General features: G+C 37.8%; 1 protein-coding gene and 1 pseudogene across 1 annotated transcript; both read left to right on the forward strand.

The window, feature by feature from the left end:
• Positions 1 to 251: 251 nt before the first annotated feature.
• LOC129683518 (coiled-coil domain-containing protein 82-like) lies at positions 252 to 8,865 on the forward strand (the record flags this gene model as incomplete). Its single annotated transcript, XM_055616229.1, is given in 3 exon segments — positions 252 to 376; positions 4,204 to 4,374; positions 8,680 to 8,865. Coding segments are annotated over 3 exon segments (450 nt in total), but the record flags the coding sequence as incomplete, so codon positions are not given.
• Positions 8,866 to 11,542: 2,677 nt separating this feature from the next.
• On the forward strand, positions 11,543 to 12,302 carry LOC129683517 (protein S100-A11-like; annotated as a pseudogene).
• The last annotated feature ends 818 nt before the right edge of the window (positions 12,303 to 13,120 follow it).

The following is a 13,120-nucleotide window of genomic DNA, read 5'->3' on the forward strand; positions in this document are numbered from 1 at the left end:
AGATATAATGATAGTGAAAAAGTCTGAGGCTTATGGGAGGGAGACAGAAACTCTACCCCATTCTCTGGCCCTGTACTTCCATGAAATGAAGCTGTGACATCATTAACTGTTTTCTAATTTAAAATATTTTCAGCTATCCAGCCATCTTTTTAAACTCTAAAACATTGTATGTTCAGTTGATTCAGTATTCGTAATAGTCAGTTGATTCAGTATTTTCAAGTGTTCTGTTGTTTTTGTTTATCTGCTTACAGCTGGTACCAGGACGAAATCTTATGCAAAAGATATGTTGACATCTCTTGACTATTTGGATAATGGCTGTATTCAACCTCGTCTGGAGAACTTAGTCTCTAGAAGTCGATGGAAAAAACAATATAAGGTATACAGTTTTCTCTTTAACCTCTGGTAAGAGCATAGGTACAATGGCTTCTCAAGATTTCAATATCCACCCTATTGAAATCATTTTCTGAAATGTTGGCATTCTGCCTTGTTAAATAATATTTTAATCTCCTTTAAAATCTTTGTTTTAAATATCTACACTAGTACCTTCAATAATTAAATGGTTTGAAATAATTTCAGAGCATCTCTAGAGCTTAGATGGTTCTTCAGAGAACAAAGTCACATAGACAAAGAAGTTTGAAAAACAGTGTTTAACTTAAACTGGCTCTGTATTGAAGCACTTTTTTGAGCACTAATTCATGAATTTATACCTCATAGAGGGATAAATATATTTTAAAGGAAGGGATGCAGATTGCAATATTTCCTAAGTTAATATGTCCCATGAAGCTGTTTTCCACGAGATTCCGGTTATTCCTGCTACTGTTTTTAAATATTTTATTGTGTGTATATGTTTGAAGAGTGTGTGAAAGTATTTGATGTGTGTGTTCTTATCTATGACACCGCCCACTGTTGGCAGAGGAAAACTTTCAAGAGCTGTTTTTTTTTCCTTCCATTGTGGGTTTCTGGAATCAAACTCAGGCCATCAAGCTTATATGACAACAAATAGTTTTACCCATAAGTCATCAATTCAGTCCCTCTTAGGATGTTTGATTTCCATAAAACAGATAGACTATACTGACTAACATCATGTTTGACCTGTTCCCTAGCAATTTTGGAATTTCGCTTTTTAACATAAGAATTACTAGATTCTATTTTATTCTTCAGATTCATATTTTATCATCTCTAATGTCAGAGGTTGCAGTGCCTTTAAATATCAAATAGTCCATCCTCTGACATCCTATTTTCTAATGATTACTAAGAGGGAATAAATGGTAGATAATAGATATTCAAATTTCTTAAAATCTCCCTAACACTTAAATCAATTTTCTATGCAATATTTACTTCAGAAAACTTAGTTTCATCAAGATCTCTTCATCCTGATGAGAGTAAATGCTTCAGATTGAGGGACAGTCAGGGCTTACAAACTATAAGATTTGAAGTTCAATGATGGCTTAAATTTAGAACTACCATATATGTCTTTTTATTTCTAGATTCTTAACACATCTGGATGATCAACTTATTCCTCAGATGTAAAAAAAATTATCTACTTTTAAGGGAAATAAGTTTTTTATGTTAGGTAAAATGCATAAAATAAATATAATACTATTTCATTTTTTAATATAATTTACTTTTATTTTATGTTCATTGGTATTTTGTCTGCTGGAGTTACAGACAGGTGTGACTTATCATGTTGTTGAGAATTAACCCAGGAACTCTGGAGAGCTGCCAGTGCTCCTAACCACTGAACCATCTCTCCAATCCTTGTTTCCTCCCCCTTTTTTTTTGAGACATTTCTTTGTGTTGCCTTGGCTGTCCTGGACTCAGTTTGTAGACCAGGCTGGCCACAAACTCACAGAGATCCGCCTGCCTCTGCCTCTGCCTCTGCCTCCCCAAGTGTTAGGATTACAGGCATGCGCCACCTTGTCTTTATTTTCTTTAACACAAAGAAAAATGTTACGTTTTTAAAGAATATTTTGCCATTGTCAAATGATTTACATGTGAAACATATTTCCTAAGTTCAAGAGGAAAGAACTTGGATACAGAAATTATGGTACATTTACACAATGGAATACTACGCAGCAATTAAAAACAAGGAAATCATTAAATTTGCAGGCAAATGGTGGGAACTAGAAAAGATCATCCTGAGTGAGGTATCCCAGAAGCAGAAAGACATGAATGGTATATACTCACTTATAAGTGTATATTAGACATATTATATAGGATAAACATACTAAAATTTGTACACCTAAAGAAGCTAATCAAGAAGGAGGACCCTGAGTAAGAAGATCAATCCTCACTCAGAAAGACAAACAGGATGGACACTGGAAGGAGGAGAAAACAGGAAACAGGACAGGAGCCTACCACAGAGGGCCTCTGAAAGATTCTACCCAGCAGGGTATCAAAGCAGGTGCTGAGACTCATAGCCAAACTCTGGGCAGAATACAGGGAATCTTATGAAAGAAGGGAGAGATAGGAAGACCTGGAATGGACAGGAGCTATACAAGGAGAGTGACAGGACCAAAAAACCTGGGCCAATGGGTCTTTTCTGAGACTGATACTCAACTAAGGACTAATAGTACAACTAAGGACCATTCATGGATATAACCTAGAACCCCAGCTCAGATGTAGCCCATGACAGCTCAGTCTCCAAGTGAGTTCCCTAGTAATGGGAACAGGGACTGTCTCTGACATGAACTCAGTAGCTGGCTCTTTGATCACCTCGCCCTAAGGGGAGAGCAGCCTTGCCAGGCCACAGAGGAGGACAATGCAGCCAGTCCTGATGAGACCTGATAAGCTGGGGTCAGATGGAAGGGGAGGAGGACCTCCCCTAACAGTGGACTTGGAGAGGGACATGGGAGGAGATAAGTGGGGGTGGGATTGGGAGGGAATGAGGGAGGGGGCTACAGCTGGGATACAAAGTGAATAAACTAATTAATGTAAAAAAATAATTTAATAAAAAATAAAAAATAAACTAAAAAAAAGAGGAAGGAACTATCTTCTCCATTTTACAATGAGGAAGTGATGTTTCACAGCTAAAATTTCACAGGGCAGTATTCAAAAGAGACCTTCAAGACTCTTACCTCTGTGTTATGATCTGCTTTGCCATACTGTCAGGTCACAGTGAATTTAGGAAACTCACAATGAAATAACAATTTCAGAATGCACAGAATTTTGAGACAGATGATTCAGAAGTTCTGAGGGTACACTGAGTGTACTGAAAAAGATAAAGTAACATGAAGAAAACTCAGTGGTTTAACCCAGAAAAGTCACGTCCATGTGGAGTGTGTTGTGCTGTAGTTGCTCCTCGGGAAAGCAAGCTGCTTGAGAAGCAGGAAGGGGAGAGGGAAGGGGATAATCTGGATATTAGTCAGGCAGTGGTGTGCTGTGAAGTTTGAAGACTATGACAGGTAAATCAGAAGAGTGTTGCCAATCATACAATATGAAAAGGACCAGTGTACCATCCAGATTGGTGTAGGGCATGAATGTGGATTAGTAACCATGCTAGAAATATATTCAGTGTGTTCATTCAAGTGTGGTACTAAAATCCACTGCTAATAGAACAGTAGTGCTAGGCATAGCCTGAGAGCACAATTACTCATATAGAAGTAGCTTCATCACTAAGACAGTTTGCTGATGCAGACCAGTGTTTCTCACACTGTTCACTCATTCATAACCCGGTCACTAGTTGGTCCATCAGTCTTGGACATGGAACATTATTAATTGCAAGGTGCTTATTTCCGTATGGCAAAGCAGGTCACTACAGGAGGAGTAAGTTATTTCCAGAATGCTTTGAGGAAAATGTGATTTAACTCATGCACTGAAGAATGAATACATTTTTCAAATTTTAAGTAGCTTAAATGAATTCATCTTTCACTTATCCTTATATTTTGTTGCTCATTTTCCTACTTTGCTTAATATTTCATTGATGCTAATTAGAGATGAGACTATGGAAAAGGAGTACATTAAAGCCTATTGGAAATACTACTTGGTAATAATTTTTAAGTAAAGAGATAAATGAAACTTCTCTTTTTACATTGTCTTTTTTATAGCCAAGATTAATAATTTTTTTCAATTTAAAAATACCTTCTTAAAGTAAGAAATACCATGTGTTTTATTCTTATATTTCTTCCCTTTGGTTTCCAAAATTACTGGTAATTTGGATACATTCATATTTGACTCAATCTTCTTCTTTTTAACTATTGTCAGGAGCGAGTTGAAAGCTACTCTAACTTAAGTATCCATTCCAAGAGCCCCAAGAACTGCACCTGCCAGGCTTGCGGGCTTCATCGCCACTGTAAATTCTCCGTGCACCTCTCGGGAAAGTTGTACAACACCAAGACGATGGAAACAGATGACTTCATGTCACATGACAAGCAGGTATCTTCTGTTAATTTCTGCCTTTAATATTTAGAAAGTTTAGGCTTCATAGCTTATCCTCAAAAATAGAGAAAACACTACAAAGAAACGAATACAAGGAAAGATGGCACATTTGATTTTCTTTCTTTTAGTATGCCAGTGATATTAAACCTAGGGCCTCAGCTTGCTAAGCAAGCACCCTACTGATGGCATCCGAACCTCAGGGTATAGTTTTTGAAGGTGGAAAATGTGTCTTATATAGGATATTCACCCCTAATTCAGTGAGATAAAATCAGTACACATCATAATCTCTGTGAGTCATATTATAGGGATGGAATATATAGGATGAGAGAGATGAGGAAGGTGACATGGGCAAGGGAGAAACAAGGCTGCCTTTGAAGTTCAAAGAAGAATATGCCTAGGTCAAAACCCTATGTCACAAAGTATTCAAATTAGCAGTTTATAGTTAAGTGATTGAAGATGCCTGTTCATTGTGCAGTAAGAGAATCCAGAGAACACTGTACTTTAGTTTAGACACTATCTAGTATGTCAGTGTCTAAGCAATTATTTACCTGATTAAGATGTTGTTAAATTTGAACATAGAGAAATTTCAAGAATAAGTAATTACTAGATGTCATGGGATATGCCTTTAATCTCAGCACTTGCTTGGGAAGCAGAAATAAGCAGGCATAAGCCATCCTGGGCTACAGAGCTAGTTCCGGGACACTCAGTGCTACACAGATAAACCATGGTTCAAAAAAAAAAAATTTTTTTTTGTAAGTAGTTAATTAAACAAGAGTGGGACAGTGAATTATATGTGAGCTCATAAAAAATATAGATTCTGTTTGTGTTTTAATCTTAGTTTTTAAGATGGCTACATTTGTAAATACTTTGAGAACTTCCTCTCGTGACTGCAAATCTTTGGAGGATATGTTTTGTGTGAGATAGAGACCCAAAATTGTTGCTAAATCTTCCATTATTAAAGTGGGGAAAATATGATTTATTGGAAAGTGTGATTCATGACTACTATTTGACAATAGTTGATGATCAGATCACTCTAAGCAACACAATAAAGACTGGGAAAATTATTTAAAGATTTTATTCTTGGGTATTGGACTTAAATGCATGAGAAAATGTTCATTTTCTACTTAGGAACACACAAATAAAGCTACTTAAGATTAGGATTGATAGCTTTTAAATTACCACAGTATATTTAAATCAAATGTTTAAAGGCAATATGATCAACATAGGTTAGACATTTGAAGGCTTATGAAAATTAAGGTTTCTGTAGGAAGAAAGGTCTGGTGTGTTTTTACAGTACAGGACACTACATAACTAGAGCTGCTACATTTACTATAAGTTTACCTTATGAAAGTAAATTCAGTAAATGCAAATGGCATGATGACACAGTTCACTGAAGCATTATTGATACTGGAAACATTCCAAGCAAAACATTAGAAGAGTGACATGATTGTCTGATATATAAGAATGTGTGGCAGGATATAACAGCATTCAGATAATGTTGTTACTAATAGCTACTATGGGTGTTTTGAAATGATGCCAGGTAAAATAAAATTTTTTCAGTAAATTTTTATTTTTAAAAATAAGATTATTTTATGCTAGTTAACTCACAAACAGACACATCACAAAACTAGTTTAGTGGTTTAAGGAAACCACTGAAACAGTTAATTTTTATGTTTTGGCATAGAATTCAATAGTTTCCATTAAAAAATGCAAGCACAGTCCATCACTGTCAGGATACCTGGGGTTTCACCAGTCCATCCACAGTAATGATTTGTAGACCTCAGGTTATATTTTTCTAGTTATTTTTAAATAACACTGCGTGAATTTAATGCATGTCTCTTTAAGTCTTCATTAGTGTTTTTAAAAGGGTGGAGTTATTTTGAATGTGACAAATGGATCAAGCCATTAAAATGAGTCAGAGTTCCATTTGTCTTCTCTTCAATCTAAGTACCAGTATTTAAGTAATCAATGTATATATGTCCAAAAATTTTGTGAGCATCTAATTTTTTATTTAAAGAAAGACTGTTTCCCCGGATTCTGCTCCTGCCTTCACATACCTGCTACCCCAGCTTGCCTTTATGTTCAAGTCTTTCAATGAAGGCAATCTGTTTGGGGGGAAGGGGGAAGAAAAGGAGGGAGTCATTTATTAAAGTCGTTTTCTAGCCTGTTGAACCACTGTGTCTATACATACAAATAAAGGAAAAAGCAGATGTATTTCAATTCTGGGGCTTAGAGACTGTCCACACCTCCTCCACCCACTGCCCTCAGCTTATTTGGAAACCAAAGTCTCTATTTTGTGATTGCGCTTATACTTATATAAAAATGAAAGCCCAGGAATAACTAGGTTCTTTTTGAGGATGCAGCAAAACAGTGATTGTTTGCTGATAATGTTCTTTTGCCTGACTTATCAGAGATTATCTTATTTGAAAGAAAGGATATGCTCTGATGGAGATGGATTTAACAATTCAGAGTGAGTTTAGTTATAGCAGGGTTGTGTTGGACAAGAGGTCTTGCACCACAAGAACATTCCCTGCTTGAAGGAGAAAAGTAAGTCCTATTAAACTTAGGAAATTAAAGAAACTCACACAATCATAAGACCCCTTCCCAAAGCTATATAAGTGATAAACAGTTGGCAGGAAGGGTTGTGGGTGGATGGTTGGCTCCAGGGTATTTTGTACAGGGAGCTTCAGGAATAGAGTTCTTATGAATGAGTTGTCACCTGTGCTGAGGTGGACTGCTCAGTTTTGTACTTGCCTTTGACTCATCCATGCTCCTGAATGTAACACCAGTAAACCCACTGTGTAAGACTAAGGTAGAATGGTTTCTTTGATCTGTTTCTGAGTGCTGTATCTGGGGTGAATAATTGTTTGTTCATGTCTATTCAGAGGAAGTCACAAGACATGATGAAACATCCAACGTGCTTCAGTTAAACATGCACCAAACATACATCATTGTATAATTTGAGTTATTTTCTGGCAGTCTACTCCTAGACTGTTATTTATCTGCATATCATCATCTCTGCATACCTTTGCATCGTGGCTTAATAAAAGTGTGGCATACATGACTATTAAAAATGATGTAACTTGTACTAAGCTTATCCACTTGAACCTAGAGACAAATTCTTAAATTAGGAAGATATTTGTGTCCTCGGATTCTTACATGACATGATATGATCATATTGTGGTGTTTGGAGGCCATTTCTGATGTATTTTTTATAAAGAGTGAAAAGTATGAATTAAGTTATGTCTGATTTTTATCAGTAGAGCAATTTTCACTTCCTATTTTAGCTGTATAACAAACCATAACCATCTCATGACAGAAAAGGCCTGATGGGCTGATTTCACAGAAGTGTATCATGGAGTCCTGGTAGTCCATATATGATCAAAGCAAACAATAAAATGTTAGCATATCTTATTTACACATGAAATATTACATAAAGTCAGAAAAATGTCTACACACAAAGAACATTTTTACCTTTTTCTTGGGAATTATTTAGTAAACAGCTACTAATATTTAACCTTGGTGTAAGAGGGCGCCACTTTGAGTGGCTTATATTTACAAATTTATCATAATCTGGTCATTTTAAACACAGAGAGTGGATATATGCCATACTCTGCATGCCTTTTCCTGCTTTTGTGTGTGTCAGTCTTTCTGACTTATGAGCAATTTCTCTCTTTATTACCAAATTCAGATAACCGTTTTCAGGTGGCTCAGTCAATAGAAGATGGCAAGCCTGAGGACTGAATTCAAACCCCAGCATACACTAAGAAACAAATAAGTCATTAATGTCTTAAACACCTGGAGAGCTTCACCTAATTGGAAAGCTGAAGGCTAGTGAGAAACACTGCTTCAAAAGAAGAAGGATTAGTGGAGCCTAAGGACTGACACCTGCGATTGCCCTATGGCCTTCATACACACATGCACACACACAAGGAAACATGGACTTGATCAGTCTCCTGTCTGTGTTGGTTTAGGTGATGCTCCCTCCTTGCTGACATCTTGGTGGCACCCTGAGCACCTGAGTGCTCACTGGTAGCACCCTGAGCGTTTTATAATCGTTCATATTTCTCCTAAGCTCCCTAACACAGGTACATCCTCACTTTGCCCTTAGCTGCCAGCCCAATACTGGAAGCATAGTATAGGTACAAGTTCTGTTGACTGGTGGCATAGATAAGAAAAGATACAGAAATCATTTGTATAACTATTTAAATAAAGTTAAAAATACATGTTTTAGATTCTACCAGTAAGGAAAATCTGAAAAATCAGAAATAATGTTCACTTCATATTTATTTCTCAATGTAGGTATTTCTTGTTGGCAGAATTTGTGCTAACCGCACCGAAGTTTATCATCAACTGAAACATTTTAAATTCCAACTATACCAAGAATGCTGCTCCATTGCAGAAACAGAAGAAGCTGAAGATGAGGAAGTTAAAGAAACAGTAGAAAGAGTCTTCAGTCAGTATGAAGAGAGTGGCTGGATTAGAGAGGTAAGATTGTAGACCACCTCATTCTGTAGAATCTGCAGAGTGGCCAGCAGAAAGATGACATTTGTAGACAGTGTGACTTATGAAAATCCCTTCCCTCCTGTTCTGATGTTTTCTCTTCTGCTGCCTATTCCCTCCATGTTTATCATTGTTCTGTTGGGAAAAAACACTGATGTTCCAAGAATTCACTCTCTTCCTGTAGATTTTATTGAACAACAAAGTTGTACCTTGACAAAAGGCATCTGTTCTTTCTTTTTTACATATGTAACCCTTACTTATATATTAAGTAATTTTCTCTGTTGCTATGATAGAATATCGTGACAGAAGTATCAAGAAGAAAAGGGTTATTTTGGCATACAGATGTGTGCCATAGTCCATCATGGTGAGGAAGTCCTGCAGAGAGATTAATGCTTCACTCACCTAGCTTTCCCTTTATGCGGTCCCAGACCCACACCTAGAGAACAGTGCCACCTACTTTTAGGGTGGATCTTGTACCTGAATTACCCTAATCTAGAAAATCCCACAAAGACGAGCTCAGAGACTTGTGTCCTAAGTAATACTAGGTCCTGTCAAATTGGGAATCAATATGAATATTATATTCCAGAGTGCATTGTGTGTGCAGACAGCAAAGTATAGGACTCAACTTTGTCTGCTTTTTTTTTTTTTTTTAAGTCCCTTTGACCTAAGACTTAAAAAGCATCTGGTGCCAGTCTGAGGAAAGGGTCCTGATTACCAATTCTAATACACCAACATCCTCTTAAGGACCTGGGACTGAAGATGGAAAGGGATGCTGAGGCTTCAGGCTGTGGAGCCTGCTTTGATTCCCCTGCACCTTGATAGTCACTGAATTTGATAGCAGGGATAAACGGGGGCTTCTGAGGAGTCCACTGGATTCATAAGCTCTCCTGGCAATATAGAAGATCTGCTCTGCTCACATAGCCCCTATAATTATGCTGTGGAAAGAATGCTCAAGATAGCAGTTTTCTAAAACAGGTTTAGTCCTGCAGATACATGAGAAAGAGCAAATAGAAATTATTCAGGAAATTTGGATCAGTGTCATATTTCATCTTGAAAAGAGAAGAAATGGAAGAGTCTGGCTTGATATCTTTTGCCTGGGTTATATAATAGGGGGTTTTATAAAAGAGTGAAAGTGAGGCAAGAGAACATAAAAATAAACTTTATGAGCAAAGAGACAGCAAGCAGCAACACAGGGCCATCCTAGGGCCCAGCATGTTTATTAGAGGGGTCACTGCAAAGAGGAACATCACAATTACTTTCCTTTTGTGGTTATTCTACCTCAGCACAGCATCCCATGGTCTTCCTGTGTCTTACTACTCTCTTCTTTTACTCTCTTCATGTTTTCACAGTTTACTTTGCTGCTTCTACTACAGAAGCTCTTCTCCCTAACTCCTCCATATTTTTCATTGGCTTTTAGGAAAGACCTAGCTAGTCACCCTGTCTTCATTTTCTGAGACATTGAGCTTCTTAAGTGCTTTTTGTGAAGCCTTTAAAAGATACCAGCTTAATAGTAGAATTAGAAAATCTATTGGTATATCACATTTATTTTTTCCTTTTTGTGGTACCTGAGATTGAACCCTATGCTTTGTGTATGCTAGGAAGGTGATGTACCACTCAGCTATAACTCCGGTCTTTGTGTGTTATTTTGTGTATCATATGTAATAATTACAGGTATTTATATATGAAGAACTTTCAACTTCTTGCAGGGAAAACGGCAAGTATTTCTATGGATTTTAGAAGAAGCTTAATAAGGTTTAGACTCATCTATGGAATAAAAACGTTCTTAAGGAAAGGAAGTAAAAGTACAATCTGTGTCTTAGCTAGGCTTCTATTGCTATTATAAAACACTATAACCAGAAGCATCTGGGGTGAAATAGCTTATTCCAGCTTACAAGTCTCAGGTCACAGCTTGTCTCTTAAGCTCTGACCATCTCTACTCTACACTCGATGCTCTCTGAGGTGGTCATCCAATGGTATTGTCATCTCCAATATGCTGAGGACTCAGAAGTAGCAGGAGTGTACCTTTGCCTACAGCTTCTCCTGGCTTTCTTCAAGGACATTTTACTCTGCCACATGGTGACAATTCTCAGCTTCTCTCCATCCTCTCCTTCAATCCTTTGGGCTTCTACTGCAACTGAGGCTGAACCCTCACTATTGGCCCTTCACACTGCAAAGCTTCAGCTGTGTTCCATGACCCCTTCATGTCTTCAAAACCAGTACCATCTGTGTGACTCCTACACATTATTGAGTTTAGCTACCCGCGAAAGATACACCCTTGGTCCGTTTGGATCAATCTTCTTTGCGCTGACCCTAAGCAAACATTTCATGGAAGATTGCACCTTAATGATGCTGTTCTCAATCATGATTCTTCAGCCCAGGTTACCAGTATGAATTGTCCTAGAAAGAAAGGTTTTACTTCAGAGGATAATTATAACTGATTCTTCAATGCCAGCTGACCAGAACCACAGATTCTTAATTCAGACTATCTTGTGGCACTGATAGTCTTTAAGGGACCTTCAGACTTCCTTCTGAGACACAAGCTAGACCTTCATCATCTGCATTACTCTCAATTCTTCCAGTCTTCTACAGAACAGGCCACTGATCTCTGAATGCTCAACAGCTTTTCCAAAGTTAAAATGCCGGAGTAATCTTCTAAAAAACACACGGTCAGGTCTGCCACAGAAATAAATACCCAATCCTCTGCTATTCCTGTCCCAGCGCTGTCAACCGCAGTCGCAGCCTGGCCTCACTCTTCAACTTGACAAAAATATCCAAGCCTACAGAGACTGAATGCATCAAGTCCCTGATTGCTGTTTTCCAAACATACAGTGGGCACTCTCCAAAACTGAGTTCCTTGCCTTCATGAACACAGAGCTGGCTGCCTTCAAGAAGAACCAGAGGGACGCTGTGTCCTTGACCACATGATGAAGAAGCCAGACCTCAACAGTGATGGAAAGCTAGATTTCCAAGAATTTCTCAACCTTATTGACAGCTTAGCTATAGCGTGCCATGGGTCCTTCTTCCAGTCTTCCCAGAAGTGTACCTAACCCTCTCCTTTCTCTTCCAGACACCAAGTCATCACCTCTTCCCCATCCACAGCTACACTGAGGCCACTACACCATACAGCCCATGCCTGCTAGCAAAAATAAAACAATGCCATTTTTAACTTAAAAAGAAATACCTAATCCTCATACAAATGCTTCTTCTTGCTGTGATGAACACCATGACCTAAAGCACCTTGAAGAGGAAAGGGTTAAGTTCATCTTACAACTCTCAGGACACAGTCTATCACTGAGGGAAGGCTGGGCAGGAACTCGAGGACAAGGAGGAACACTGGTTACTGGTTTGCTGTCCATGCCTTGCCTAACCTGCTTTCTTATACCATTCCAGACCACCTGCTCAGAGGTGAGCTGCCCCCCCCATCTCTCTTTAATTTAAAAAAAAAAAAAAAAAAGGCATTACAGAATTGCCCACAGGCAGATTTTATGGGGACATTTTTTTCAGGAATTGGGAACTCCTGTTCCCAGATGACTCTGGCTTCTGCCAAGATGACAGAAAACTAACCCTTTTAACATTAGATGTTAAAGATTAGATGTTAAAGGAAGAAGACATATGCTTAGTTAGGGCAGGAAACACTTTTTCACAGAAAAGCAGCAAAGAGCTTCACTGTGTCTTGGGTTCAGGGCTTTTTTAAAAAGATTTTAACTTAAAAATACTTTATAGATTTTTTTTCAAAAGATTCCCTAGAAACCAGAAAGTTTATACCCAGCATAAATATATACACTGTTTTTTTGTGTTATGATTTAAAAAAAAAAATGATCTGACATTTCTGAGCCTTGCTATCCCTTTCAGTGAGACAGCACTGTGCATGTTTGTGACGCATGTATTTTTTTGGCTGTAGTCAGTCATGTCTCCACATTTATTCTTCCCCTTTACAATGCCTGGGCTGTCTGTGTCACATGCTTCTCTTGTCTTGCACAAGCTGTTGTTCTCTGCTCTCTGCTCTGTTTCACACTCTGCCCCTTACCTGTTCCTTCTCTTGTAAGCATTTTTCTCCTATTCTCTCAGTCTGTTTGACCATAAACTAAAAAGCTGACAACTAAACTTCATTCTTGCTTTTCCTCCTACTTAATGTACTAGAGTCATCTACTTTCAGTCTAATAACCAAGAGCTATTAAGTTAGCTTTAATATAAAAAAAAAAAACAAAGGAGAGGGAAAGCATAATGAAACCCAAATCAA

This window comes from Psammomys obesus, unplaced genomic scaffold (genome assembly GCF_907164565.1).
Source record: "Psammomys obesus unplaced genomic scaffold, mPsaObe1.curated_primary_1811, whole genome shotgun sequence".
NCBI lineage: Eukaryota > Metazoa > Chordata > Mammalia > Rodentia > Muridae > Psammomys > Psammomys obesus.